Source organism: Dipodomys spectabilis, unplaced genomic scaffold (genome assembly GCF_019054845.1).
Source record: "Dipodomys spectabilis isolate Male_0828 unplaced genomic scaffold, ASM1905484v1 ptg000392l, whole genome shotgun sequence".
NCBI lineage: Eukaryota > Metazoa > Chordata > Mammalia > Rodentia > Heteromyidae > Dipodomys > Dipodomys spectabilis.
In genome coordinates this window covers 608,671-636,101 of record NW_024871069.1, presented here as the reverse complement: position 1 = coordinate 636,101, position 27,431 = coordinate 608,671, and the positions used below count along the sequence as shown (strand labels likewise).

Sequence of the window (27,431 nt, the reverse complement as noted above, 5' to 3'; positions counted from 1 at the left end):
GGGGTGCATGGATGGTCTCTGGGGTGCGTGGATGGTCTCTGGGGTGTGTGGATCATCTCTGGGGTGTGTAGATGGCCTCTGGGGTGTGTGGATGGCCTCTGGGGTGTGTGGATGGCCTCTGGGGTGTATGGATGGCCTCTGGGGTGTGTGGATGGCCTCTGGGGTGTGTGGATGGTCTCTGGGGTGCGTGGATGGTCTCTGGGGTGCGTGGATGGTCTCTGGGGTGTGTGGATCATCTCTGGGGTGCGTAGATGGTCTCTGGGGTGCGTGGATGGTCTCTGGGGTGTGTGGATCATCTCTGGGGTGTGTAGATGGTCTCTGGGGTGCGTGGATGGTCTCTGGGGTGCGTGGATGGTCTCTGGGGTGTGTGGATGGTCTTGGGGTGTGTGGATGGTCTCTGGGATGTGTGGATGGCCTCTGGGGTGTATGGATGGCCTCTGGGGTGTGTGGATGGCCTCTGGGGTGTCTGGATGGTCTCTGGGGTGTGTGGATGGTCTCTGGGGTGTGTGGGTGGTCTCTGGGGTGTGTGGTCTCTCTGGGGTGTGTGGATGGTCTCTGGGGTATGTGGATGGTCTCTGGGGTGTGTGGATGGTCTCTGGAGTGTGGGGATGGTCTCTGGGGTGTATGGATGGTCTCTGGGGTGTGTGGATGGTCTCTGGGGTGTGTGGATGGTCTCTGGGGTGTGTGGATGGCCTCTGAGTGTGTGGATGGTCTCTGGAGTGTGTGGATGGTCACTCTGGGGTGTCTGGATGGTCACTCTGTGGTGTGTGGATGGCCTCTGTGGTGTGTGGATGGTCTCTGGGGTGTGTGGATGGTCTCTCCGGGGTGCATGGATGGTCTCTGGGGTGTGTGGATGGTCTCTGGGGTGCATGGATGGTCTCTGGGGTGTGTGGATGGTCTCTGGGGTGTGTGGATCATCTCTGGGGTGTGTAGATGGTCTCTGGGGTGCGTGGATGGTCTCTGGGGTGTGTGGATGGTCTCTGGGGTGTGTGGATGGTCTCTGGGGTGTGTGGATGGTCTTGGGGTGTGTGGATGGCCTCTGGGGTGTGTGGATGGCCTCTGGGGTGTGTGGATGGCCTCTGGGGTGTATGGATGGCCTCTGGGGTGTCTGGATGGTCTCTGGGGTGTGTGGATGGTCTCTGGGGTGTGTGGATGGTCTCTGGGGTGTGTGGGTGGTCTCTGGGGTGTGTGGTCTCTCTGGGGTGTGTGGATGGTCTCTGGGGTGTGTGGATGGCCCCTGAGTGTGTGGATGGTCTCTGGGGTGCCTGGATGGTCACTCTGTGGTGTGTGGATGGTCTCTGGGGTGTGTGGATGGTCTCTGGGGTGTGTGGATGGTCTCTGGGGTGCGTGGATGGTCACTCTGGGGTGTGTGGATGGTCTCTGGGGTGTGTGGATGGTCTCTGGGGTGTGTGGATGGTCTCTGGGGTGCGTGGATGGTCACTCTGGGGTGTGTGGATGGTCTCTGGGGTGTGTGGATGGTCTCTGGGGTGTGTGGATGGTCACTCTGGGTGTGGATCACCTCCCTGGTTAGAGGCAGGGCCAGGGCTGCTCTCTAGCTGGGCTCTGGTGTTGGAGACTCTGGTAGCAGCCCTCTGTGTCTACACTGGTGCCCGCCAGGCTTCCTGGGGGCCTACCTCTCACCCTCCATTCCGGGGAGCCGCGGTCGCCTGGCGCTCAGCTCTGGGCCTGGCCGCCTCGCCGGGATGGTTCTCTGGCTGGACGCAGTCCCCGCGTGAAGCAGCCGGGCGCAGCGACCCAGCAAGTACTCGCCCTTCCTTCTGGCGTATGCAGGTGCACGTCCTGAGCCTTGAACTCAGGGCCTGGACATGGTCCTTTAGGTTTTCCACTCAAGCCTGCTGCTCTAGCACTTGAGCCACACCTGCACTTGTGGATTTTGGGTGGCTAATTGGAGATGGGAATCTCATGGGCTTTCCTGCCCATGTTGGCTTTGAACCACAATCCTCAGCTGTCAGCCCCAGAGTAGCTAGGATTTCAAGTGTGAGCCACCAGTGTCCGCTTCACCCGATTGTTGACCAGACTCACAAATACTATGGGAACAGGCCAGGAGGCTCCCCCCCGCCCCCTCCCCCAGCCCCGCCAGGGCGGGAAGGGGGACCTGGCTGGGGACGTCCTGTGGCTGAGGGACCTCAGGGAGGAGGGCCTGGCGGAGCTCAATCCCATCTTACAGAGCAACCCGTGTCAGTAGCGTGGGAGGGAGCACTTTCGGGAGGGAGCACTTCCGGGACGCATCCTCCTCACCCTCTGCTGCCACCTGCAGTACAGAGAGGGGCACCTGCCTGCCCACCGTGCGCTCCGAACACTGCCCCTCCCCACACCGCCCCTCCCCACACCGCCCCTCCCCACACCGGCCCTCCCCACACCGGGCCTGCGCTGCCGCTGGGGCGCGTCCTGGGGCTCCTTGGAAGAGGCAGGCCTGCATCTCGGCATGCACAGAGGTGCCTGGGACACACTCCACCCAGGGTCGAGGGAGCAATGACTCGGAGAGGGCAAGAAGTGTGCACGGAGGTCGCGCTGCTCTGGAGAGTGAGGTCGCTGTCCCCAGCTGACAGCCCAGCAGACAGGCGGGACCCCCACCGTGCCCCCCCCCAGGTCACAGCTTAGCTGACAGCACCGCGCCCCCACCCCCAGACCACAGATCCTAGCTGACAACACCGCGCCCCAACCCCCAGACCACAGATCCTAGCTGACAGCACCACGCCCCATCCCCAGACCACAGATCCTAGCTGACAGCACCGCGCCCACCCCCAGACCACAGATCCTAGCTGACAGCACCGCGCCCCCCCCCCCAGACCACAGATCCTAGCTGACAGCACCGCGCCCCATCCCCAGACCACAGATCCTAGCTGACAACACCGCGCCCCCATCCCCAGACCACAGATCCTAGCTGACAACACCGCGTCCACCCCCAGACCACAGATCCTAGCTGACAGCACCGCGCCCCCACCCCCAGACCACAGATCCTAGCTGACAGCACCGCCCCCACCCCCAGACCACAGATCCTAGCTGACAACACCGCCCCCATCCCCAGACCACAGATCCTAGCTGACAACACCGCCCCCACCCCCAGACCACAGATCCTAGCTGACAACACCGCGCCCCCACCCCCAGACCACAGATCCTAGCTGACAACACCGCGCCCCCATCCCCAGACCACAGATCCTAGCTGACAACACCGCGCCCCGACCCCCAGACCACAGATCTTAGCTGACAGCACCGCGCCCCCACCCCCAGACCACAGATCCTAGCTGACAACACCGCCCCCACCCCCAGACCACAGATCCTAGCTGACAACACCGCGCCCCCATCCCCAGACCACAGATCCTAGCTGACAACACCGCGTCCACCCCCAGACCACAGATCCTAGCTGACAACACCGCGCCCCCATCCCCAGACCACAGATCCTAGCTGACAACACCGCGCCCCGACCCCCAGACCACAGATCCTAGCTGACAGCACCGCGCCCCCACCCCCAGACCACAGATCCTAGCTGACAACACCGCCCCCACCCCCAGACCACAGATCCTAGCTGACAGCACCGCGCCCCATCCCCAGACCACAGATCCTAGCTGACAACACCGCGCCCCCACCCCCAGACCACAGATCCTAGCTGACAACACCGCGCCCCCACCCCCAGACCACAGATCCTAGCTGACAGCACCGCGCCCACCCCCAGACCACAGATCCTAGCTGACAACACCGCGCCCCCACCCCCAGACCACAGATCCTAGCTGACAGCTCCGCGCCCCCACCCCCAGACCACAGATCCTAGCTGACAACACCGCGCCCCATCCCCAGACCACAGATCCTAGCTGACAGCACCGCGCCCCACCCCCAGACCACAGATCCTAGCTGACAACACCGCGCCCCACCCCGACCACAGATCCTAGCTGATAGCACCGCGCCCCATCCCCAGACCACAGATCCTAGCTGACAGCACCACCCCCACCCCCAGACCACAGATCCTAGCTGACAACACCGCGCCCACCCCCAGACCACAGATCCTAGCTGACAGCACCGCGCCCCCCACCCCCAGACCACAGATCCTAGCTGACAGCACCGCGCCCCACCCCCAGACCACAGATCCTAGCTGACAGCTCCGCGCCCCCACCCCCAGACCACAGATCCTAGCTGACAACACCGCGCCCCACCCCCAGACCACAGATCCTAGCTGACAGCTCCGCGCCCCCACCCCCAGACCACAGATCCTAGCTGACAACACCGCGCCTCATCCCCAGACCACAGATCCTAGCTGACAGCACCACCCCCACCCCCAGACCACAGATCCTAGCTGACAACACCGCGCCCCCACCCCCAGACCACAGATCCTAGCTGACAACACCGCGCCCCCACCCCCAGACCACAGATCCTAGCTGACAACACCGCGCCCCCACCCCCAGACCACAGATCCTAGCTGACAGCACCGCGCCCCACCCCCAGACCACAGATCCTAGCTGACAACACTGCGCCCCACCCCCAGACCACAGATCCTAGCTGACAACACCGCGCCCACCCCCAGACCACAGATCCTAGCTGACAACACCGTGCCCCCACCCCCAGACCACAGATCCTAGCTGACAACACCGCGCCCCACCCCCAGACCACAGATCCTAGCTGACAACACTGCCCCCACCCCCAGACCACAGATCCTAGCTGACAACACCGCGCCCACCCCCAGACCACAGATCCTAGCTGACAATACCGCGCCCCATCCCCAGACCACAGATCCTAGCTGACAGCACCGCGCCCCACCCCGAGACCACAGATCCTAGCTGACAACACCGCGCCCCACCCCGACCACAGATCCTAGCTGACAGCACCGCGCCCCATCCCCAGACCACAGATCCTAGCTGACAGCACCGCGCCCCGACCCCCAGACCACAGATCCTAGCTGACAACACCGCGCCCCATCCCCAGACCACAGATCCTAGCTGACAACACCGCGCCCCCATCCCCAGACCACAGATCCTAGCTGACAGCACCGCGCCCCATCCCCAGACCACAGATCCTAGCTGACAACACTGCCCCTACCCCCAGACCACAGATCCTAGCTGACAACACCGCGCCCCCACCCCCAGACCACAGATCCTAGCTGACAGCACCGGGCAAGCCTCCCTCTGACGGGTCTTAGAGTGGGTTCGGGAGATCAAGAGAGTCTGCCCCGGGCCCCTCGAATTCCTTTCGACCCGACCCACTGTCTGTGGAATGAAGACTGCACCTCCAGCCTGGGCAGAGACGGCGTGTGTGTGTGTGGTGTGTGTGTGTGTGTGTGTTGTGTGTGCGTGTGTGTGTGTGGTGTGTGTGTGCGTGTGTGTGTGGTGTGTGTGTGTGCGTGTGTGTGTGGTGTGTGTGTGGTGTGTGTGGTGTGTGGTGTGTGTGGTGTGTGTGTGGTGTGTGGTGTGTGTGTGGGGTGTGTGGTGTGGTGTGTGGTGTGTGTGTGGTGTGTGTGTGTGTGGTGTGTGTGTGTGTGTGGTGTGTGTGTGTGTGGTGTGTGTGTGTGGTGTGTGTGTGTGTGGTGTGTGTGTGTGTGGTGTGTGTGTGGTGTGTATGTGTGTGTGTGGTGTGTGTGGTGTGTGTGTGGTGTGTATGTGTGTGTGTGGTGTGGTGTGTGTGGTGTGTGTGTGTGGTGTGTGTGGTGTGTGTGTGTGTGGTGTGTGTGTGGTGTGTGTGTGTGGTGTGTGTGGTGTGTGTGTGTGGTGTGTGTGTGGTGTGTGTGGTGTGTGTGTGTGGTGTGTGTGGTGTGTGTGTGTGTGGTGTGTGTGTGTGCGTGTGTGTGCGTGTGTGTGTGGTGTGTGTGTGTGGTGTGTGTGTGGTGTGTGTGTGTGGTGTGTGTGTGTGTGGTGTGTATGTGTGTGTGTGGTGTGTGGGGTATGTGTGTGTGTGTGGTGTGTGTGTGTGCACGCGCGCGCACAGGCCACTACAAAACCTTCCCTCCCCGCTGGCTCCTGTGAGCTCCGTGGGGCCCAGGCTGTAAATGGGGTGCTTGGGTGCTTGTGCTGGCAGAAGGGCCTCCAGTGATGACAAAGGGGGGGCTGCCCCGACACAGGCCGGCTGCTGCCCCCGCCCTGCCCTACCCTGGGCTGCAGCGCGCTCCCAGCCCCAGCCTCCCTCCCCTCCCCATCCTCCTCTGCCCTCCCCTCCCCATCCTTCTCTCACCTCCCCTTCCCTACCCTGTCTCCCCTGCCCTTCCCTCCCCTCCCCATCCTCCCCTGTCTCCCTTCCCCTGCCCTCCCCTGTCTCCCCTCCCCTGCCCTCCCCTGTCTCCCCTCCCCTGCCCTCCCCTGTCTCCCTTCCCCTGCCCTCCCCTGTCTCCCCTCCCCTGCCCTCCCCTGCCCTCCCCTCTCCTGCCCTCCCCTGTCTCCCCTCTCCTGCCCTCCCCTGTCTCCCCTCCCCTGCCCTCCCCTGTCTCCCCTCCCCTGCCCTCCCCTGTCTCCCCTCCCCTGCCCTCCCCTGTCTCCCCTCCCCTGCCCTCCCCTGTCTCCCTTCCCCTGCCCTCCCCTGCCCTCCCCTGTCTCCCCTCCCCTGCCCTCCCCTGTCTCCCCTCCCCTGCCCTCCCCTGTCTCCCCTCCCCTTCCCTGTCTCCCTTCCCTTGCCCTCCCCTGCCCTCCCCTGTCTCCCCTCCCCTGCCCTCCCCTGCCCTCCCCTGCCCTCTCCTGCCCTCCCCTGTCTCCCCTCCCCTCCCCTGTTCTCCCCTCCCCTTCCCTCCGCTTGTCACCCCAAGGGACACATTTCTTCCCAACTCCGCTTCTCTAGGAAGGGAAAGTTAGTCTAGAACAAGAACCAGTTCTGGCAAAGCTTCTACTAAAACCTTGTCCAAAGCCAAGGCAGCCAGGGCGCTCTGGGCTGAGCTACCTTTCGGCACCCTGATGAATTGCGTAGACGGTCCTGCCTGATATAGGGGACCCCCCCCCCGAGGGCTCCGGAGCCAGGAGGGCTGGCCCAATACCTTTTGGTTCCTTTTCTTTGGTCCTGCGTTGGAACTCGAGGTCCCATACTCGCTAGGCAGGTGCTCTGTCCACCACTTGAACTCCAAATAGCCCGTTTTGCTTTCGTAATTTTGGGAGAGTTTCTCCTTGGTGCCGGGCTGCGCTGGACTCTGATCACGTTCCACGTGGCTGAGTGACCGGCCCACCCACGCCCAGCTCTCACTCGCGCTGGTCTTGCCTCAGCAGGCTCCAGTCATGATCCTCCGGACCTCAGCCTCCACGGCTCACACGCGCGTGTCTCCATGCTTTGCTTGACCTAGTGGTTTTCTGCCAGCCTGCTGGGCCGTCAGAGGCACGATGAGGCAGTAGACAGGAGGCTTCTCAGAGGAGGTGACGCAGGGGCGTATCAGACTCAGGCCTTACCGATGGGAAGCCAGTTCCTCTGTAAACCCAAGTGGCGTCTGTACCAGCTGGAGCCTGCCAAGTCCCGGCCAAGAGGGCTCCGCAGAAAGGACCCCCTGGGCCCGGGCCGTGGGCACGGCTGAGAGCTGAGGCCCAGGCGGCACCAGGCGGGGGCAGAGGCGGCCGTGGTGCCCTCCCTCCACCCGAGGTGACAGGCGTGCCCTTGTCCCTGGGTGTGTGCCCGCCCTGCCTCCCAGGCCTGCCTCCTCCCGCCTGCCCACTGCTCAGCCCCCAGGGCTGCCCCCCGGCAGACCCCTGCTCCGGGTGATGGTCCACTCATACCTGGAATCACAGGTGTTCAGGAGGCTGAGTGCTGAGGATCGCGGTTCAAAGCTGGCCTGGGCAGGACTGCCCATGAGACTCATCTCCAGTGAACCATCAGAAAGCCAGAGTGGAGGTGTGGCTCACGCGGTAGAGTGCTAGCCTTGCAGGACAAGCCAAGGGGCAGCACAGCCCTAGTTCAAGACCCAAGACCAGCACACACACATGCACACACACATACACGCACACACACATACACACATGCATGCGCACACACATGCACACACGCACGCACACACGCATGCGTGCACACAGAGTCCATACACACATGCACACGCATGCACACCCACACGCATGCACACACGCACACGCACACACACACAGGGTCCATACACACACGCACACACATGCACGCACACACACACGCACACACAGAGTCCATACACACACAGTCCATACACACACACGCGCACACACATACACGCACACGCACACACATACATGCACACACACGCACACACACGCACACACACGCACAGAGTCCATACACACACACGCACACGCACAGTCCACACACGTACACACACATACATGCACACACACGCACACAGAGTCCATACACACACGTGCACACACACACACAGAACATACACACACGCGCGCACACACAGAGTCCATACACACACGCGCACACACACATACATGCACACGCACACACATACATGCACACACGCACACACACGCACAGAGTCCATACACACACGCACACGCACAGTCCACACACGCACACACACATACATGCACACATGCACAGAGTCCATACACACACGCACACACACGTGCACACACACAGCACATACACACACACACGCACACACAGAGTCCATACACACACACGCACACACATGCACACACACGCACACACACGCACACACGCGTACCCACATGCACACACACACACAGAGTCCATATACACAGCACATACACACACACAGCACATACACACACATGCAGCACATACACACACAGCATATCTGAAAAGGCGTCCTACCCACTCCATTTTGCACCCTCCTTCCTGCGTGATCCCTGGGTGCTGATCATCTGCGGGCGGGTGGGAGCCGCGCTGGGGTGTGGGTCTGTGGCGGGTGGGGCTGGGGTGCGGGTCTGTGGCGGGTGGGGCTGGGGTGCGGGTCTGTGGCGGGTGGGAGCCGCGCTGGGGTGTGGGTCTGTGGCGGGTGGGGCTGGGGTGCGGGTCTGTGGCGGGTGGGGCTGGGGTGCGGGTCTGTGGCGGGTGGGGCTGGGGTGCGGGTCTGTGGCGGGTGGGGCTGGGGTGCGGGTCTGTGGCGGGTGGGGCTGGGGTGCGGGTCTGTGGCGGGTGGGGCTGGGGTGCGGGTCTGTGGCAGGTGGGGCTGGGGTGCGGGTCTGTGGCGGGTGGGAGCCGCGCTGGGGTGTGGGTCTGTGGCGGGTGGGGCTGGGGTGCGGGTCTGTGGCGGGGTGGGAGCCGCGCTGGGGTGTGGGTCTGTGGCGGGTGGGGCTGGGGTGCGGGTCTGTGGCGGGTGGGGCTGGGGTGTGGGTCTGTGGCGGGTGGGGCTGGGGTGCGGGTCTGTGGCGGGTGGGAGCCGCGCTGGGGTGTGGGTCTGTGGCGGGTGGGGCTGGGGTGCGGGTCTGTGGCGGGTGGGAGCCGGGCTGGGGTGCGGGTCTGTGGCAGGTGGGGCTGGGGTGTGGGTCTGTGGCGGGTGGGGCTGGGGTGCGGGTCTGTGGCGGGTGGGGCTGGGGTGCGGGTCTGTGGCGGGTGGGGCTGGGGTGCGGGTCTGTGGCGGGTGGGGCTGGGGTGCGGGTCTGTGGCGGGTGGGGCTGGGGTGCGGGTCTGTGGCGGGTGGGGCTGGGGTGCGGGTCTGTGGCGGGTGGGGCTGGGGTGCGGGTCTGTGGCGGGTGGGGCTGGGGTGCGGGTCTGTGGCGGGTTGGGCTGGGGTGCGGGTCTGTGGCGGGTGGGGCTGGGGTGCGGGTCTGTGGCGGGTGGGGCTGGGGTGCGGGTCTGTGGCGGGTGGGAGCCGCGCTGGGGTGTGGGTCTGTGGCGGGTGGGGCTGGGGTGCGGGTCTGTGGCGGGTGGAAGCCGCGCTGGGGTGTGGGTCTGTGGCGGGTGGGGCTGGGGTGCGGGTCTGTGGCGGGTGGGGCTGGGGTGTGGGTCTGTGGCGGGTGGGGCTGGGGTGCGGGTCTGTGGCGGGTGGGAGCCGCGCTGGGGTGTGGGTCTGTGGCGGGTGGGGCTGGGGTGCGGGTCTGTGGCGGGTGGGGCTGGGGTGCGGGTCTGTGGCGGGTGGGGCTGGGGTGCGGGTCTGTGGCGGGTGGGGCTGGGGTGCGGGTCTGTGGCGGGTTGGGCTGGGGTGTGGGTCTGTGGCGGGTGGGGCTGGGGTGCGGGTCTGTGGCGGGTGGGGCTGGGGTGCGGGTCTGTGGCGGGTGGGAGCCGCGCTGGGGTGCGGGTCTGTGGCGGGTGGGGCTGGGGTGCGGGTCTGCGGCGGGTGGGGCTGGGGTGCGGGTCTGCGGCGGGTGGGGCTGGGGTGCGGGTCTGCGGTGGGTGGGGCTGGGGTGTGGGTCTGTGGCGGGTGGGAGCCGCGCTGGGGTGCGGGTCTGTGGCGGGTGGGCTGGGGTGTGGGTCTGTGGCGGGTGGGGCTGGGGTGTGTGTCTGCGGGTGGGCGCAAGGTGTGGCAGGGCACTGGGGGCGAGTGTTTGATCTGTTAGCCGTGCTCTACTCCGGCTTGGAGAGCAGCCGCCCTTCACTGCTGTGGCCCGGCCGGCCGTGTGCCCGGAGTGCGCACCGCGTTTGCCGAGGGCGTTTGCGTGTCTCCCTGGGCACCCACCCGCCCTGTGCCCAGGCCCTTCCCATGCTGGCAGCCCAGGGGGTCAGCCCCGCGGCCAAGGATCCTCCAGATTCCCCGGCTGGCGAGCAGGGCTGTGTTCAGGCCAAGCCAGGGTCTGTCCCCTGCCGTCCTCCAACCCGCAGCCTTCAGGGCAGCCTGCACACAGCCGCCACTGAGCACAAGGCCCGTCCTCAGAGCTGGCCCAGCACCACGTCCCAGAAAAGGACGGAAAGTGAGCCTGAGAGACGGTTGCTGCACTTAGTTCAGGGGGAAAAGGCCCTAATGACAAACGTGCTGAGTGTAGCTGGGAGCGTGCAAGCGGTGGTGCCTGGTGCACAGCAGGTTTGCAGGCAGGAAAAATCCCAGGTGTGTGCTAAACACAAATCCTTTATTGCATCTGGAAGCTTCTGTCTTGAGAGTCATTCTGAATTCTAGTCCTGAGCAGTGAAGAGGTAGGTCCAGGTAAGACAGGAAGGTCAGGTGCATGGCCAGGAGGTACACAGGAAGGGGGAGCGTGCAAGCGGTGGTGCCTGGTGCACAGCAGGTTTGCAGGCAGGAAAAATCCCAGGTGTGTGCTAAACACAAATCCTTTATTGCATCTGGAAGCTTCTGTCTTGAGAGTCATTCTGAATTCTAGTCCTGAGCAGTGAAGAGGTAGGTCCAGGTAAGACAGGAAGGTCAGGTGCATGGCCAGGAGGTACACAGGAAGGTCCAAGTATGGCCAGGTAAGAGCGAAAGGTCCAGGTGTGTGGCCAGGTGAGAAGGTGGCTGCAGGTGTGTGGTCAGACAAGGCACAGGAAAACGCAGACACCATTTCCCACTCCGGAGCCAGGGAATGGGGGGAAGGGGGGAGGGCCCCCTGGGGTGCGCACACCCACCAGGGCAGGGTGGTTCCAGATGGTTTCCTGCAGGCAGTTAGCATTGGGCTTAGCAGGAGCAGCTGGAGGTCCGCGCGGCTGCTCACGCATGGCGGCTGGGGTGTGTCGGTGGTCTGTGCAGGGTGTGGCCAGCGGGGCAGCCCCTGGGCCGTCTGAGGAGGCTGTCCCCTTCGAAGGCTGGCCGGCCCTCGTTAAGGAAACACATCCTTGAGTCTGAGCAGCCGCGGTCAGCTGCCCTGGGCCTGATTCCGGGTTCTCTGCAGTGCCCGGTGTGACTTCAGGCTGACTGTGGACCAGCTCAGGTTTCTTCTCAGGAAACTGCAATGTGGAGCAGCAGCTGGGGTCTGGAGGCTGGCGCGGGGAGCTCAGGGCCCCGGGCTGCAGCACGTCTGTGGGCCGGCCCGGCCTGCTCACCCCAGGGTGGCTTCGGTCCCGCCGTCAGGCCGCCACATGCGGCCCGCTGCGTGGTGTGCTGCAGCCCCGGGGGTGCCCTTCCCAGCTCGCTGTGCGTCCCGTCCATCCTCTGTGCCCAGCGGCCAGGACGGACGCGGCCTCGCTGCCGCTGCCCCCTGAGCCTCCGGCCAGGCTCTCGGCCTCACTCGGCGAGGGGCATGGCTTTGTCTCCCTCATGCCCGCCTGGCGGGATCCGAAGCACCTCTTCAAGCCACCACCCTTTTGTTTGTTTTGGCTGAGACTGGGCCTTGTAAGCCAGATGCTCTGCCACTTGAGCCATGCCCCCCACCCTTTTTGTTTTGCTTTAGTTATTTTTTTTGGAAACAGTCTCACATTTTCTTCAGGTTGGCCTAGGATCGCACTGTCCTATCCATATGCCCCACATGCCTGGGATTACAGGAATACACCCTCACACCGGGCTCAGTTGTTGAGCTGGGGTCCGACTAACTTTTCGCCTCAGGCTGGGCTCAAACCACCATCCTCCCAATCTCAGCCACGAAGAGCTGAGCTGAGGGGCGCGAGCTACCGCAGCCAGTCTCCTTCCCTCTTAAGGAGTTAACCATGCGTGGCTGACCCCGTCCGGCAGATTGGGCAGGTTTGGCCTGGGATCAGTGCACAGTGCAAATGACATTCAGAAATCCCACCCAGAAACAGCAGTGCAGCGCCCTCCTGCTGCTGAGTGAGCGCTGCCCGGTGTCCACTGCAAAGCCCCGGATTAGGCCTTCTCCCTCGGGAGGCACAGCCCTGTCACCCCGCCGCGCCCTGGCTCCCTGCCAAGCCGCTTGTCCAGTGGATGGGCTCAGCCTCCTAGCTGTGGGGTCGGCTGTGTCCTGGCCTGACTCCATCCTGAGGCCTTTGAAGGTTTGGGCCTGGCAGCATGGGGCAGGGCAGGGCAGGGCAGGGCAGGGCAGGGCCGGGCAGAGCGGGGTAGGGCAGGGGCAGGACAGAGCAGGGTGGGGCAGGAGGGTCTCTCAAACGGGCCCAGGTAGAGGGGTAGCAAGGAGCCAACGCCCGTGTGTCTCTGCATGGGCACCTGGGAGCAGATGGCTCAAATGGCAGTGTCGCCCTCTGCCTCCGGGCTAGGGACTCCTCCAGCAGCCTGGGGCTCTCAGGGCACGGCCAGGCCTCTGCTGTGAACCCCCTGAACGAGGTGCAGGGAGACCCCCTGCCCAGCCTCAGGTGGCCCTGGAGGAGCCACCCCAGGGAGCAGAGGGCCCCCACCCGCCCAGCTCACTGGGCTCCACCGCAGACTGGCAGCCAGGCCTGGGACACGGGGTGTGGGGTTCTCTGGGGTCGCCGGCTGGGCCCAAGCATTCGCCCTGGGTTTTGGCAGCCCGGGGGAGAGGCCAGAGGCTGGGACTCACACTGGCCACTGGCGTAAGAGCTGGGCTGGTCCTCCTGGAGGAGGAAGGTCTGCCTAGAGCTGGAGGGAGTGCAGAGAGTAGCAGTCTGTGGGGAGGGCAGAGGCGGGGGGAGGGAGAGGGGGGGAGGAGATGGTGGCCTTGTACATTCTTTCCCGGACTGTCTGGGATTCTGTCTCTAGAGCAATCAGTTCCTGCTGAGCCCCTGTCCTGTGACTTGTCCTACACACACACACACACACAGCAAGCGCTTACCAGAGCCCAGCATGAAGCTACTACCCACATCAGCCTTGGGACCCTATACCTATGATTGAGGGGTTCACAGGAGCCCAGACCAAGCCCTCCTGTCCACAAACCTGAGGCCCCCCTCACCCTGACCCCCATCCCGGGTCCCCCCCAATGCTGGGGGGCGCTTAGGAAAGCCTTAGGTGTCATCTCGGCAGGAATGTGCATAAATTACTCTGTTTTTAAAGAAGTGCAGCTGCCAAGTGAGGTGGCTCACACCTGTAATTCCAGCCACTCAGGAGGCTGAGATCTGAGGATCACAGTTCAAAGCCAGCCTGGACAGGAAACTGAAATGCTTATCTCCACCTAACCACCAGAAAGCCCAGGGTGGAGCTGTGGCTCAAGTGATAGAGTGCCAACCTTGAAGGAAAAAGCTAAGTGACGGTGCCCAGGCCCTGAGTTCAAGCCCCACCACAACAAAAACTGTGTCACTTCACCTGCTGTGAGCCCGGCAGCCCTGGCGTGGGTCTGGAGGTGTTGGTGGGGGCTGTGGGTGGGAGGGTGGAGGGGGCTGTGGGTGGGAGGGTGGAGGGGGCTGTGGGTGGCAGGGTGGAGGGGGCTGTGGGTGGCAGGGTGGAGGGGGCTGTGGGTGGGAGGCAGGGTGGAGGGGGCTGTGGGTGGGAGGCAGGGTGGAGGGGGCTGTGGGTGGGAGGGTGGAGGGGGCTGTGGGTGGGAGGGTGGAGGGGGCTGTGGGTGGCAGGGTGGAGGCGGCTGTGGGTGGGAGGCAGGGGGGAGGGGGCTGTGGGTGGGAGGCAGGGGGGAGGGGGCTGTGGGTGGGAGGCAGGGGGGAGGGGGCTGTGGGTGGGAGGGTGGAGGGGGCTGTGGGTGGGAGGGGGGAGGGGGCTGTGGGTGGGAGGGTGGAGGGGGCTGTGGGTGGGAGGCAGGGGGGAGGGGGCTGTGGGTGGGAGGGTGGAGGGGGCTGTGGGTGGGAGGCAGGGGGGGAGGGGGCTGTGGGTGGGAGGGTGGAGGGGGCTGTGGGTGGGAGGGTGGTGGGGGCTGTGGGTGGGAGGGTGGAGGGGGCTGTGGGGTGGCAGGGTGGAGGGGGCTGTGGGTGGGAGGGTGGAGGGGGCTGTGGGTGGGAGGGTGGAGGGGGCTGTGGGTGGGAGGGTGGAGGGGGCTGTGGGTGGGAGGCAGGGGGGAGGGGGCTGTGGGTGGGAGGGTGGAGGGGGCTGTGGGTGGGAGGGTGGAGGGGGCTGTGGGTGGGAGGGGGGAGGGGGCTGTGGGTGGGAGGCAGGGGGGAGGGGGCTGTGGGTGGGAGGGTGGAGGGGGCTGTGGGTGGGAGGGTGGAGGGGGCTGTGGGTGGGAGGGGGGAGGGGGCTGTGGGGTGGCAGGGTGGAGGGGGCTGTGGGTGGCAGGGTGGAGGGGGCTGTGGGTGGGAGGCAGGGGGGAGGGGGCTGTGGGTGGGAGGGTGGAGGGGGCTGTGGGTGGGAGGCAGGGGGGAGGGGGCTGTGGGTGGGAGGGTGGAGGGGGCTGTGGGTGGGAGGCAGGGGGGAGGGGGCTGTGGGTGGGAGGGTGGAGGGGGCTGTGGGTGGGAGGCAGGGGGGAGGGGGCTGTGGGTGGGAGGGTGGAGGGGGCTGTGGGTGGGAGGGTGGAGGGGGCTGTGGGTGGGAGGCAGGGGGGAGGGGAGGTGTCCCACATAGCCCTGGGCCGTCCAAGGCCAGGGCCCTTGAGGCTGGAAGCCAGGGCTGTGCGGCTAAGCCTGGTCCTGGATCCCGGCTCTGGGGGGGCTGGGGGGATCGTCGGGGGAGGGTTTGGGGGTGTGTTGGTGCTCAGCAAGCCTGTGCTTGAGTTGCATCTGGGGAGTTCTGGTGGGTTGATGAGTTCCGATCTGGGTCTAGGAAGAGCCTGGAGGCGGGGTGGGGGTGGAGGCGAGGTCCAGACAGGGAGTGGAGGTGGCCTCTCACCCCACCATCACAGGTGCATTGACAGCACATTCCTCCAGAAACACCCCTTGCTTTGGCAACACCACCACACAGCTTGGTAGAAAGCACTGTACCTCAAGATCTGAGTTCGAGCCCTGCTTTGCTGTGTGATCTTCAGCCACCCCTCCATCTCTCTGAGCCTTGGTCCTTCCTCCATGAACCGGGACAGTGGCAGCTCCAGCCCCAGACAGAGGCAGTGGATGTGGGTCCCCATCACGGGTGGACAGAGGCGTCACCAGAGCCACGTTTGAGACCCGGGGGGGGGGGTCTGCGCTGGGCCTCGCAGCCCTCGGTGCGTCCCCTCGGCTCACGGGAAAGCTGTGGGCGATGCGGCGCTCACCTCCAGCAATGCGGAGAGGAGTTTTGCCGAGACACGCTGAGTGACGGTTGGTATGAGAAGTATGTGGTCTGGACACCTGTCCTTCCTGCCCAGACGCTGGAGGCCCCCGGCAGGCGGGGCAGGCCGGGCTGCAGGAAGCCCCTCTCCACACCACCGGTTCCTGCTGGGAAGACCGGGTCCCCCTCCCTCCGCGCGGCCTTGTTTGCCGTGTTCGTGACTCAGCGCAGCCCAGCTCACTCTGGACGTGCGCCACACACCCCATCCCATGGCCGGCTGGGTGACGCCGTGGGCTTCCGAGCTTGCTGGGGCCTGTCGTCCTAGCTGCTCGGGAGATCTGAGGATCGCGGTTCAAAGCCATCCTGGGCAGGAACGTGCGTGAGACTCTTATCTCCAATGAATCAACTAAAAAGCCAGAACTAGATCTGAGGCTCAAGTGGTAGAGTGCTAGCCTTGAGCACAAAGCTCAGGGACAGCGCCCAGGTCCTGAGTTCAAGACTCAGGAACAACACAAGAGGAGGAGGAGGAGGGGAAAGGGGAGAGCTGGGCTTGGTGGTCAGCTCCAGCTGGATGGGAGTCCAGGACCCTGCCAGCTGCCTGGGCTCGGTGGTCAGCTCCAGCTGGACTGGGGTCCAGGACCCTGTCAGCTGCCGTCTGGGACACACTGTCAGAGCCCCAGGACTGAAGGTGACCATTTCACTTGTAGTATGACCCAGCTCAGAGCAGTACATTCTGGGAGCATCTAGAATGTTCTTTCACATGGTGGTAGGAGAAGAAGGCAGTAGGTTTGAAGAACTGAGTTTTCCAGCTCTTAGTAGGCAAAAGGACATACTGTGTTCCGTGAAGAAGGGTATGAGAGAGCCCCAGACACATGGGCCTGGCCCGCGGCCTTGCAGCCTCCCAGTGTGATTGCAACTTCTCCCTCCCTCCCTCCCTCCCTCCCTCCCTCCCTCCCTCCCTTCCTTCCTTCCTCTTTCTTTCTTTCCTTGTCCTCTTCTAATTCTTCTTGTCCTGGGGCTTGAACTCAGGACCTAGACACTATCCCTAAGCCTCATTGTGCTCAAGGCTAGCACTCAACCACTTGAGCCACAGTGCCACTTGCAGCTTTTCTGAGTAGTTAATTGGAGATGAGAGTCTCACAAGCTTTTCTGCCTGGGCTGGCTTCGACCTGTGCTCCTCAGCTCTCAGCCTCCTGAGTAGCGAGGATGGCAGGCCTGAGCCCTGGTCCAGCTCTACTGATTCTTTTTAATGATGTTAACACGTGGCTTTCAAAGAATTCTCTCCACCTCTTCTCACTTCAGTCGGTGACATGGAAGCAAGGCAGGCTGCTTTCCCCTCGGGTCACAGGCAGCCAGGGCAGCGACCACGAAGTCCAGGCCTGTGACTCGTGCCTCGTGCTGGGCTGGGCACAGCCTGGTGCTGAGCCCTGTCTCCAGTGCTCATCATTTCACACAGTTGGCAGCCTGTCCAGTGCGCCCTGGGCTGGCAGAGCTGGGAGATGGCTCCAGGTGTGGCCAGTCCCCCCCACAGTGCCGGGGAGGGGGGGGCTGCTGGACCAGGAGCAGGGATGCCAGTCCCTGGCTACCATTTCTAAAGCAAAGCAGAGACAGGAGGGTGAACCAGGGAGGGGAGGGGCTGACCTACATTTTTCAACAGACAGGGCAGTGTCTGAGACCCGGAGCAGAAATGCCGAACGAAGGATCTAAAACATGAGCCCTGTGGGCCCGCCCCGCTCCCCGGGCCCGCTGAGCTCTGCAGGGGTGGCTGCGGCAGGCTGCATGGCACTGCCCTCTCTCTGCCCTGCAGTTTGCCCCTGCACTGGCCAATTCGGATGAATCCACCCTTCTCCTTTCCAGAGCCTTCCTTCCCTGGCTCCCCATCATCCCTGCAGGACCAGTTTTGTTGTCGGTCCTGGATTGTGGGGCCTGAGCAACTGATTTCCTTTCTTCCCGCTCCCCTTCCTTCTCCTCCTCATCCCTCATCTCAGTAACCATGGTTGAGTCTCATCCACTTTCCTTCCTGGGTTGACGTCAAACCGAGTTCCTCAGATCTCAGCTTCCCAAGTGGCTGGGATTACAGGCGAGAGCCTCTGGTGCTGGCTGTGACCGGGTCGTCATCCCAGGCCCTCTGCCAGCTCTGCCTCCGGAGGTCTGTGGGTTCCCTGCGCCGCCTTGGACAGGCCTGGAGTTAAGGCTGCAAGGGGACCGTACGGCGACTCACGCAGGGACAAGTCCTGTGGGGACTGCCACCCACAGCTTCCCTCCCAGTCCTGGCTGCTCACCACAGAAAGATCGTCTGCGGGGCGCCTAAGGCTCACGCCTGTAATCCCAGCTGTTCAGGAGGCTGAGACCCAAGCATCCTGGTTCAAAGCCAGTCTGGGCAGGAAAGTCTGTGAGACTCTGACCTCCAATTAACCACCCAAAAAAGCCAGACATGGAGCTGTGGCTTACATGGCAAAGAGACTAAGGGGTAGCCCCCAGGCCCTGGGTTCAGGCCCCAGGATTGGCACACACACACAAAGGCTGTCTGAGTGAACCTGAAGTAGCAGGTTCACCATCAACAGTCCCTAGAGGTGGAGGCTGCACCCCAACCACTTGTGGGGGCCTCAGCCCCTGGCTTGGGCCGCAGCCTGGCTCCGAACCCTCGTAGCCCTGAAATTCCTGGAGGGAGACCATTTCTCCGCCACTCCTGACCTGCGCAGCCGCGTGGCCGGGCCCCTGACCAGCGCAGCCACGTGGCCGGGCCCCTGACCTGCGCAGCCGCGTGGCCGGGCCCCTGACCTGCGTGGCCGGGCCCCTGACCTGCGCAGCCGCGTGGCCGGGCCCCTGACCGGCACGTCTCTGCTCTCCCTCCAGGTGTGGTGCGCCAGGTCCGGCCCATCGTGGGCCCGTTCCACGCCGTGCTGAAGCTGGGGATGAGCTACGTGGTGGAGGGCGTGGTCTCCCACCGCAACGTCGTCAACGTCCACATCTTCGTCTCCGAGTACTGGTTCTGAGCGCCTGGCAGGCACCGCGTGGCCAAGGCGCTGCCTGCGGCCCGGGCGCTGTGGCCGGACAGCACCCACGCCCTTCCACTCCCCACCAGTGTCGACGCTGTGCACTGGTTTGTAGTGTTAGTCAATGCTGTGCACTGGTTTGTAGTGTTAGTCAACGATCATGTATTAAGCTGTTCCTGGTAAAAAAAAATCCGTCTGGGCCCAGTGCTGGCGGCTCACGTCTTTAATCGTAGCCACCATTAGACCGAGATCTGAGGATCATAGATCAAAGATAGCCTGAGCAGAAAAGTGCATGAGATTTATCTATAATGAACCACCAAAAAGCTGGAAGTGGGGTGTGGCTCAAGTGGTAGAGCGCCAGCCTTGAGCACAAAAGCTCAGGGACAGCGCCCAGACCCTGAGTTCAAGCCCCAGGACCAACACAACAACAACAAAAAGCCCGTCTAGCGTATTTGGGGGTTTAAGTAACAAGTCCAATTGCTCAGCTGTTGGCTGAAAACCCTGCTTATTTTGGGTGCACAGGCTGAGCCTTGCTCTGTTTCTCTGTATGACTAGGCCTGGCTAAGGGCAGAAGGGCATCAGAAAGCCAGTCTTGCTCTGAGTAGGTTGAAATTGGATGTTCCCGATGCTGCTCAGATTTTCTATGTGCTAAGTTCACAGCTGCTTTGCCACAGCACATGGAAGTGCAGCAAGTTCTCCCCAGAGCAGGGGGCCGGGGCCGGGGCCAGGGCTCCGTCCCGGCTCCCACAGAGCGCAGCTGTAGGCCAAGGTGGCATCTGGGTTTGTGGCTGGCCCCAGGGTGTCTGGCAGGGAGCAGCTGGGGTTCCCTGCACCCACTTCTCAGGTGGGGAATAAACTCTTGTGATCCTTCTGATGACGTGTGCACGGAGCCTTTGAAGAACAGACCCCCGCCAGCCCGGACGCCTCCCCTAGACGAGTTCACAGCGCACACACACGCGTGCACACACACACATGCACGCGCGCACACTCGCACACACACACACCACCCCCACTCCACCCCAGGGTTATTTCAGTGCTGTCACTACCCCGAGTTTGGGCCCGGCCTGGCTTGCATCTGCGGAGCGCTTCCCCACACCCACCGCCCAGCTCACGCGTAGTCGGGCTGTGCTTTTCGAGGCCGGGCCGGGAGGTTTACAGAGAACAGAAGTTGCTTTGGCTCAGGGTCCGGGAGCTGGGCGGCAGAGGCAGGGCCGTAGCTCCTCTCCTGATGAAGTGCTGACCCCCGGGGCCCTCGGACCTCCCCCCCGTGCTCCCTCCCGCAGACCTACCTCTGGGTACCATTAGTAGGGTGTTGCGGGGGGGGGGGGTTCCCTAACACAGGAGCCTCCCGAGGACACGTCCCCACTGCTGGGACAGGAGCAGGACTTCCGTGGGCCCCCCGCGTCCCTCGTGGTCATTCTGACCCTCTCTAGAAGTCACGCGTCATTACTGTCTTCAGCAGAGGGAAGTGCGGGCATGCCAGGCCCAGCGGCCCATGCCTGTAACCCCAGCTCCCCTGGAGAGGGAGAGGGGAGGAGTGTGGTGCAGGCCAGCCCGGGCTGACAGTTCTCTAGACGGAGGATCTAGAGGACGCTTCCGGGACGGTGTGTGGCGGGCGTGCCTGGCTCACCAGCCACGTGGGAAGTCGAATGAGGCGGATTGAGGTCCAGGTCAGCACAGGCACACACAGGAGACCAAACTCAAAAAAGTAGCTAATAGAGAGAGGGCTGAGGGTGGGCCCCATGGGTAGACCCTGTGTGGGGCGGCCCAGGGAGCCGTCCCGTCCCCAAAGGTAGGAACCCGCCCGGGGACAGGCTGAGCCATGCATGACATCCATGGCGCCCATGGCTCATGCCTGTCATCCAACAACTCAGGAGGCTGAGATCCGAGATCGAGGCCAGCCCGGGCAGAAAAGCCCCGGAGAGACTCTTACCTCCAATGAACCACTCAAAATCTGGAAATGGTGCTGTGGCTCAAGTGGTAGAGCGCTAGCCTTGAGCACAAAAAGACTCAGGGAAAGCGCCCAGGCCCTGAGTTCAAGCCCGCAACCAACAAAGAAAGGGAAAGAAAAGTTAATAATCAGAGGGAGGAGAGGAAAGAGGAAGGAAGAGAAGGAAGAGATGCTTGGCACCTGTGCCCTGGAATCTTAACTACTCAGGAGGCAGAGGTCTAAGAACAGGTTTAAAGCCAGATTAGGCTTTGAAAAACAATCCAAGAGTCTCTTATCTCCACTTAACCACCAAAAGGCCAGAAGCGGAGATGTGGCTCAAGTGGTAGAGCACCAGCCTGCAGCAAAACAGCTGAAGGACAGCGCCCAGGCCCGGAGTTCAAAAACAGCTGAAGGACAGCGCCCAGGCCTGGAGTTCAAGTCCTGCACTCCCAGAAAAAGAAGCTGCCAACAAAGATCAAGCTCTTGTCTTACTTCTGCCAGTGTACTTTGTAGGGCGACTGCATTGGGAATATCTACCCTCTTGCCACAGCTCATTGTTCCAGAACTTTCTCTCCTAGGAGCCACCACATGGTAGAAGATTCCGTTCAGATTTCCACCACAGCGTGCACACAGCTGCTGGCACTTAGGAGCCAGCCTGGTGCAGGAGGGAGGTGGTAGGCCGGGCCGGGGCTTGGCGGGGCAGTGGCGGGCCGAGCTGGGCCGGGGCTTGGCGGGGCAGCGGCGGGCCGAGCTGGGCCGGGGCTTGGCCGTGCAGGCCGGGCCGGGCCGGGCCGGGGCTCGGCGGTCAGCTCCTCCGGCCGGGCCGGCACAGCCCCCAGGCCTGCATGTCAGCAGCCAGGCTGCTGTCATCACCGCGGTATTTTCTCTCTGCCTCGGGGTGTTGACGCGCTGCCCGCCACGGCTTCTATTATATCATCACCTGTCAGCGTGGCGGGCGCCTGGAGCGCAGCGCTGGGGAGGAAGCGCGGCGGGCAGGAGGGGCGGCCCCCGGTCCTGTGTGCCAGGGACAGCTGGACAGACCAGAGCAAGGCGTGGTCCGGCCAGCACCGGCCACACCCCACGGGTCTTTCCCAGATCCAGGGACCCTGGGCTGCACCCTAGAATTTGGCAGCGGCGATGACGCCAGCAGCGTGTTCGTGAAATGGGGAAAGTGATGGCAGACCAACGTGCTTGAAGGCAAGTCCGGGCCAAGGAGACTTGTGCATTCTCAGAGGACACGGTACAAGAAGGACCCACTTCCTGTATGTCACATTTCTAGGCTGGGCATGGTGACACACTCTATAATTTCAGCTACTTGAGAGGCACAGATGGGGAGGATTGTGGTTTGAAGCCAGCCTAGAGCAAAAAAAAAGCAGGACCCCAGCTTAACTGGGACTGCAGGCGTGAACCACCACACTTGGCTTATATGTTTCACATTTTCATGCTATTGACGATTGGCCCTAATTTCATTTCCTAGTTAGGTTTTTACTTGTGTATAAGATAAATATAATTTTGTATATTATTTGGTTAACTAGCTGAATTCATTGATAATTCTAATAGGGTTTTATTTTTCCAGATTTTCTATGTTTATGATTACATCATGGGAAAATGACAGTTTTACTTTCTTCCCAATCTTCCCATCTTCTTCCCCTTTCCTCCCTGTTGCTGACCAGACGACTTCTAGAAGGAAGTGAATAGAAGAGCTGGCAGTGAACGGCAGGGAGAAAATCCTCGGTAGCTTCATCCTGAGGAAGTTCCTTTTAATCTTAATTGGCAGAGAGTTTTATCATAAATGTTGAAGTGTGTGTGTGTGTGTGTGTGTGTGTGTGTGTGTGTGTGTGCTGGTCCTGAGCTTGATCTCAGGGCCTAGGCACTGTCCCTGAACGCTGAGCTTTTTTACTCAAGGCTGGTGCTCTAGCACTTAAACCACAACTCCACTTCTGGCTTTTTGCTGATTAATTGGAGAAACAATCTTAATGAGCTTTTCCTACCTGGGCTGGCTCTGAGCCTTGAGTCTCAGACCTCAGCCTCCCGAAGTAGCTGGGATTACAGGCAGGAGCCACCCACACTGCCACAGATTGAATTGTTTTGAACAGTAGAGGAAACTTTGAATTTTTTATGTCATTTTTGTCATTTTGTATTAGTTTTGTTACCTTGTAATTTTAAAGGAACATTTGTAAATTGTCATTTTTTTTTCCTTGTCCATCGTGGGGCTTGAACTCAGGGCCTAAGTGCTTTTGCTCCAGGCTGGAGATCAACCACTTGAGCCACAGCTCCACTTCCAGCTTTTAAGTGGCTAATGGCAGATCAGCGTCTCACAGGGACTTTTCTGCCAGGCAGATAGATCTCAGCCTCCTGAGTAGCTAGGATTGCATCTTCCTTCTACTTTCTTTAAGCTTTGTTTACTGGAGCTTTTTTCTCTGAGACAGAAATGTTAGACCCTTGGCTTTTGGCTTCCTTAGTTCTGAACACATGCATTCAAGCCAGAACCTCCCAGCCAGGCCTTGCTTTCTTAGCTGCTTCCTACAAGCTCCAATACGCTGATTTTCATCAGCCCCTGTCCCAAGTATTTTCTCATTTCTATTGTGGCTTTTCCTGCCCCATGGATGATACAGAACTGGGTTGCTCAATTCCCAAACACTTGGGCATCCTCCAATTATCTTTCTGTTATTAGTTTCGCGTTTAATTGCCCTGTGGTCAGAGTCACCGTTGGGTGAGTTGACGCCTTTGGCTTCCATCTGTTCAGACTTGCTTCAGGCCTCGGCAGAGGTCTGGTGACTGTCCCTTGGCTACATTTATTCCTCTCCTAGCCTGGTGCCATTGAACTCGTACGTGAGCATTTATTCCTTTACGTGTGTGTGTGTGTGTGTGTGTCCCCGCACGTGCTAGTGCTGGAACTTGAACTCAGGGCCTGGGCATGTTGTCCCTTTTTCACGCAAGGCTGGCACTCCGCCACTCCAGCACCCTCCAGTTCAGCCCTTGCTGGTTCTTTGGAGATAAGAGTCTCATGGGCCTTTCTGCTTGGGCTGGCTTTGAACCACGATCCTCAGATCTCAGCCTCCTGCGCAGCTGGGATTTTGGGCGTGCTCTTCCCTTGCTGTGTTTCCCATTGGGCGCATTTTGGCCTTTACCCCCGGGGCTCGCCTGCGGACTCCTCTCGCCCCCTGCAGCCCAGTGCTCCCCTGAGGACCCCTCCACCCACCTGGGGCTCTCACCAGTCCCGCCGTGGGGTGTGTGTGCGTGTGCGTGTGTGTGCATGTGTGTGCGCACATGTGAGTGTGCGAGCGTGTGTGTGCATGTCTCTGTGTGTGCACGTGTGCGTGTGTGCACGTGCGTGTGTGCATGTGTGCACGTGTGTGTGTGAGCGTGTCTGTGTGCGTGTGTGTGTGTGCGAGTGTGCGTGCGTGTGTGTGCATGTGCATGTGTGTGTACACGTGTGTGCGTGTGCATGTGTGTGCACGCACGTGTGTGTGCGCGCGCATGTGTGTGAGTATGCGTGTATGAGTGTGCGTGTGTCTCTGTGTGCGTATGTGTGTGCGTGTCTGCATGCGTGTACGTGTGTCTGCGTGTGTGTCTGTGTGTGTGCATGCGCGTGTGCGTGTGTGTGCGTGTGTGCACGTGCATGTGTGTGCGTGTGTGTGAGCGTGCGTGTGAGCGTGCGTGTGTCTCTGTGTGCGCGTGTGTGTGCGTGCATGCGTGCGTGTCTGTGTGTGCGTGTGCGTGTGCGTACGTGTGTGCGTGTGCGTGTGTGGACGTGTGTGTGCGTGTGCACGTGTGTATGTGTGGGCGTGTGTGTGCGTGCGTGCGTGTGCGTGTGTGTGCGCGCGCAGGCACACACGCGCTCACAGGTTACAGCTTCTCTCCGCTTGTTGGAAGGCATTTCTGTTTGACTTTCATTCTGAAGAGTCCTTCAAAGAGACTGGCTGGGTCTGCTGGCTCCCCACCCCCACCCCACTCATAAAGCCATTACCTCATGGTCTCCTGGATTCCGAAACTGTGAAGTGCTCCCCCCTTCCCCCCCTCCTGCTCCCCCCTTCCCCTCCCCCCTTCCCCCCCTCCCCCCCCCCCCCCCCCCCGCGTCATTCCAGCGCCTGGTGCGGCTGAGCCGGGACAGGCTGGCTAAAGCACCCTCCCTCCCGGTCCCTTGACACAGCCCTCCCACCCTCCCACGCAGAGGCCCGCGCCCTGGGGTGTCTCTTCCCTGTCCAGCGAGGCCGAGGCAGCGCTCCGGCCCCTTTTCATTCCCAGCCGGAAGGGACAGGGGTGTTTAGGACAGTACTGTCCCCCCCCCATCTTTTTGAGCGGTGCTGGGGCTTGAACTCTGGGCCTGCCTGCTGCCCCTAAGTTTCCTTTGCTCAAGGTGAGCATTCTACCACTTGAGCCAAGGAGCCACTTCTGGATATTTTGAGTATTTTTAGTTTAGTTAAGAGTCTCACGGACATTCCTGCCTGGGCTGGCTTCAAACCACAATCCTCAGATCTCAGCCTCCTGAGTAGCTGGGATTACAGGCATGAGCCAGCAGTGCCCAGCTTTCTTTTCTGTTTTTTGGAGGCAGGATTGCTCTATGTGGTTCAGGCTGGCCTCAAACTCCAGGCTCAAGAAAGAGGCCTTGCAGCCTCAGCCTCCTGAGCAGCTGGGATTCCAGGGTGCCCTGTGTCTCCCAGCTTTCCGGGCCTTTGTATTAGTGTGTGACAGTGACCCCTCTGGACCCGGAGTCAACATCTCCGCACATCTCATCCTCACCAACACACGGATCTTTCTTGTTGGTTTGGGAGGTGGTATGGCTTGAACTCAGAGCCTTTACTTGCTAGGCAATACTCTCCTTTGGAGCTGTGCCCCAGCCCATTTTACTTTTTGTTCTTTACTCTTTATTTTAGTAGGATCTCACCCTTGGCCTCGGCAGCCAGGACGACCGTCCTTCTATTGCGTCTCCCACGCGACCGGGGTGACAGGAGTGTGCCACCATGCCTGGCCCTTCTATTGTGTGAGATGGGGTCTCTGGAGAGCGTTGCGCTTGGGCCGCTCGAGCGATGGCCCTCCGCTTTCCCGGCGGGAGCTCTGTTAGGCCTGGACTTTTATGTTCGTTTTTTATTTTTAATTTCTGTTTGACAGACAAGACAGCCAAGGCCCAGGCCTGGAGAGCAGCCACCTGTGGAGAGAACAGGACTCAAGGTGGCTGCACGGTCTCAGCTCGAGTCTCTGCCCGAGGGGAAAGAGAGCACGACAGCAAACCCCAGAACCTCTCACGGCACAGAACCACGCGAGATGCCGGGTCTTTCCACAGCGCAGACTCCGTGGCCTCCTACATCTCAGCACCAGGGCATGGCTGGCAGGCCCTGCGCACACTCCCGGGCTCCCGGGGCTCCCGGCTCCCCCTCCAGTGCCTTTCCCAGGATGATGGCAAAGAAACCCCCCCCCCCCCAACAAAATGAGACGCAGCGCATCAATAGAGACCCGCCGCGCGCCGGCTGAAGGGCACGCTGGCTCCGGCGGCTCTGGCGGCTCAGATCCCCTGAGAACCATCCGCAGCCAACCTCAGCGGGTCGCGCCCTCGGCCGCCCTCTCCCTGCCGCTGCCCGCCACCATCGGAGCGCAGGGCAAGAGTTTCCAGCAAAAGGAAACAGCAAACCGCATTGGCAGTGGTGCCAGTTGCTGCACTGGCGTTGGGAGGAGGAGACGGGTCTCCAGTGCCGGATCACACCTTGCCAAGAGCCCTTTGTTATTTGTGTTTGCACTGAAATAGGTTGGGTCGCTGGACACTGACAGCGCACGCCGATGATCCTTGCCACTTGGGGAGTCTGAGCTGGGAGGATTGGGATTCCCGGCCAGCCTGGGCAGGGCAGGAAGCCCCGGGGCTGCATCTGCACGGAGAAGGGCGGCGCGCACCTGGGACCTCAGCAGCTGAATTCAAACCGAAAATAAATAAAACGGTGATGCTAGGATTAGAGGCACGACAAGAATAACTCACACCTTTTTAGGAAGAAACAACATCTATTTTTTTTTTTTTGGTTGGTCGTGGGGCTTGAACTCTGGGCTTGGGCGCTGTCCCTCAGCTCTTCAGCTCAAGGGGATGCTCTATCACTTGAGCCACAGCACTACTTCAAGTTTTTCTGGTGGTATATTGGAGATAAGAGTCTCATGGAGTTTCCTGCCTGGGCTGGCTTTGAACAGCGATCCCCAGATCTCAGCCTCCTGAGTAGCTAGGATGACAGGCGTGAGCCACCAGTGCCCAGCTACATCTATTGTTTTGAAATGGCTCCAGAATCCAGGTGCCAATGGCTCACGCCTATAATCCTAGCAATTCAGGAGGCTGAGCTGTAAGTATTGCAATTGGAAGCCAGCCTGGGCAAAAGAATCTCTGCAACTCTTATCTCCAATTAACCATCAAAAAGCCAGAAGTGGAAGTTTGGTTCAAGTGGTAGAGTGCCAGCCTTGAGTGAAAAAGGCCCCAGTGCTGGCTTTCCTGCCTGGGCTGGCTTTGAACCATGGTCCTCAGACCTCAGCCTCCTGTAGGATTACAGGCCTGAGCCACCCGTGTCTGGCAACGTTGATGTTTTCCATGACCTGGTATAGACCCGCTCAGCCTCCGCTCCGACAGAGCTAAGGCTCCAGCCAGCCCTTCGGATTCCTGGTTAGCTGAAAGACACCTTGAACTAAGCAAGTTATTTGGCGCTTTGTGTTTCCTTTCTTCATGGTGTGACTCAATCTGCTGATAGCAGCGCACTGGCAGCCCGCACGGGGGCCCGGG

The 27,431-nt window shown here is 61.5% G+C and overlaps 1 protein-coding gene across 1 annotated transcript in view; it reads left to right on the top strand.

The window, feature by feature from the left end:
• The window catches only part of Fbln1 (fibulin 1), an 86,857-nt gene extending 67,787 nt beyond the window's left edge, over nucleotides 1-19,070 (top strand). Inside the window, exon 17 of the mRNA XM_042667346.1 lies at nucleotides 18,614-19,070. Within this exon, the coding sequence (XP_042523280.1) occupies nucleotides 18,614-18,753 (140 nt within the window). The 3' untranslated portion in view covers nucleotides 18,754-19,070. The remainder of the gene's footprint in view (nucleotides 1-18,613) is intronic.
• Nucleotides 19,071-27,431: the final 8,361 nt, after the last annotated feature.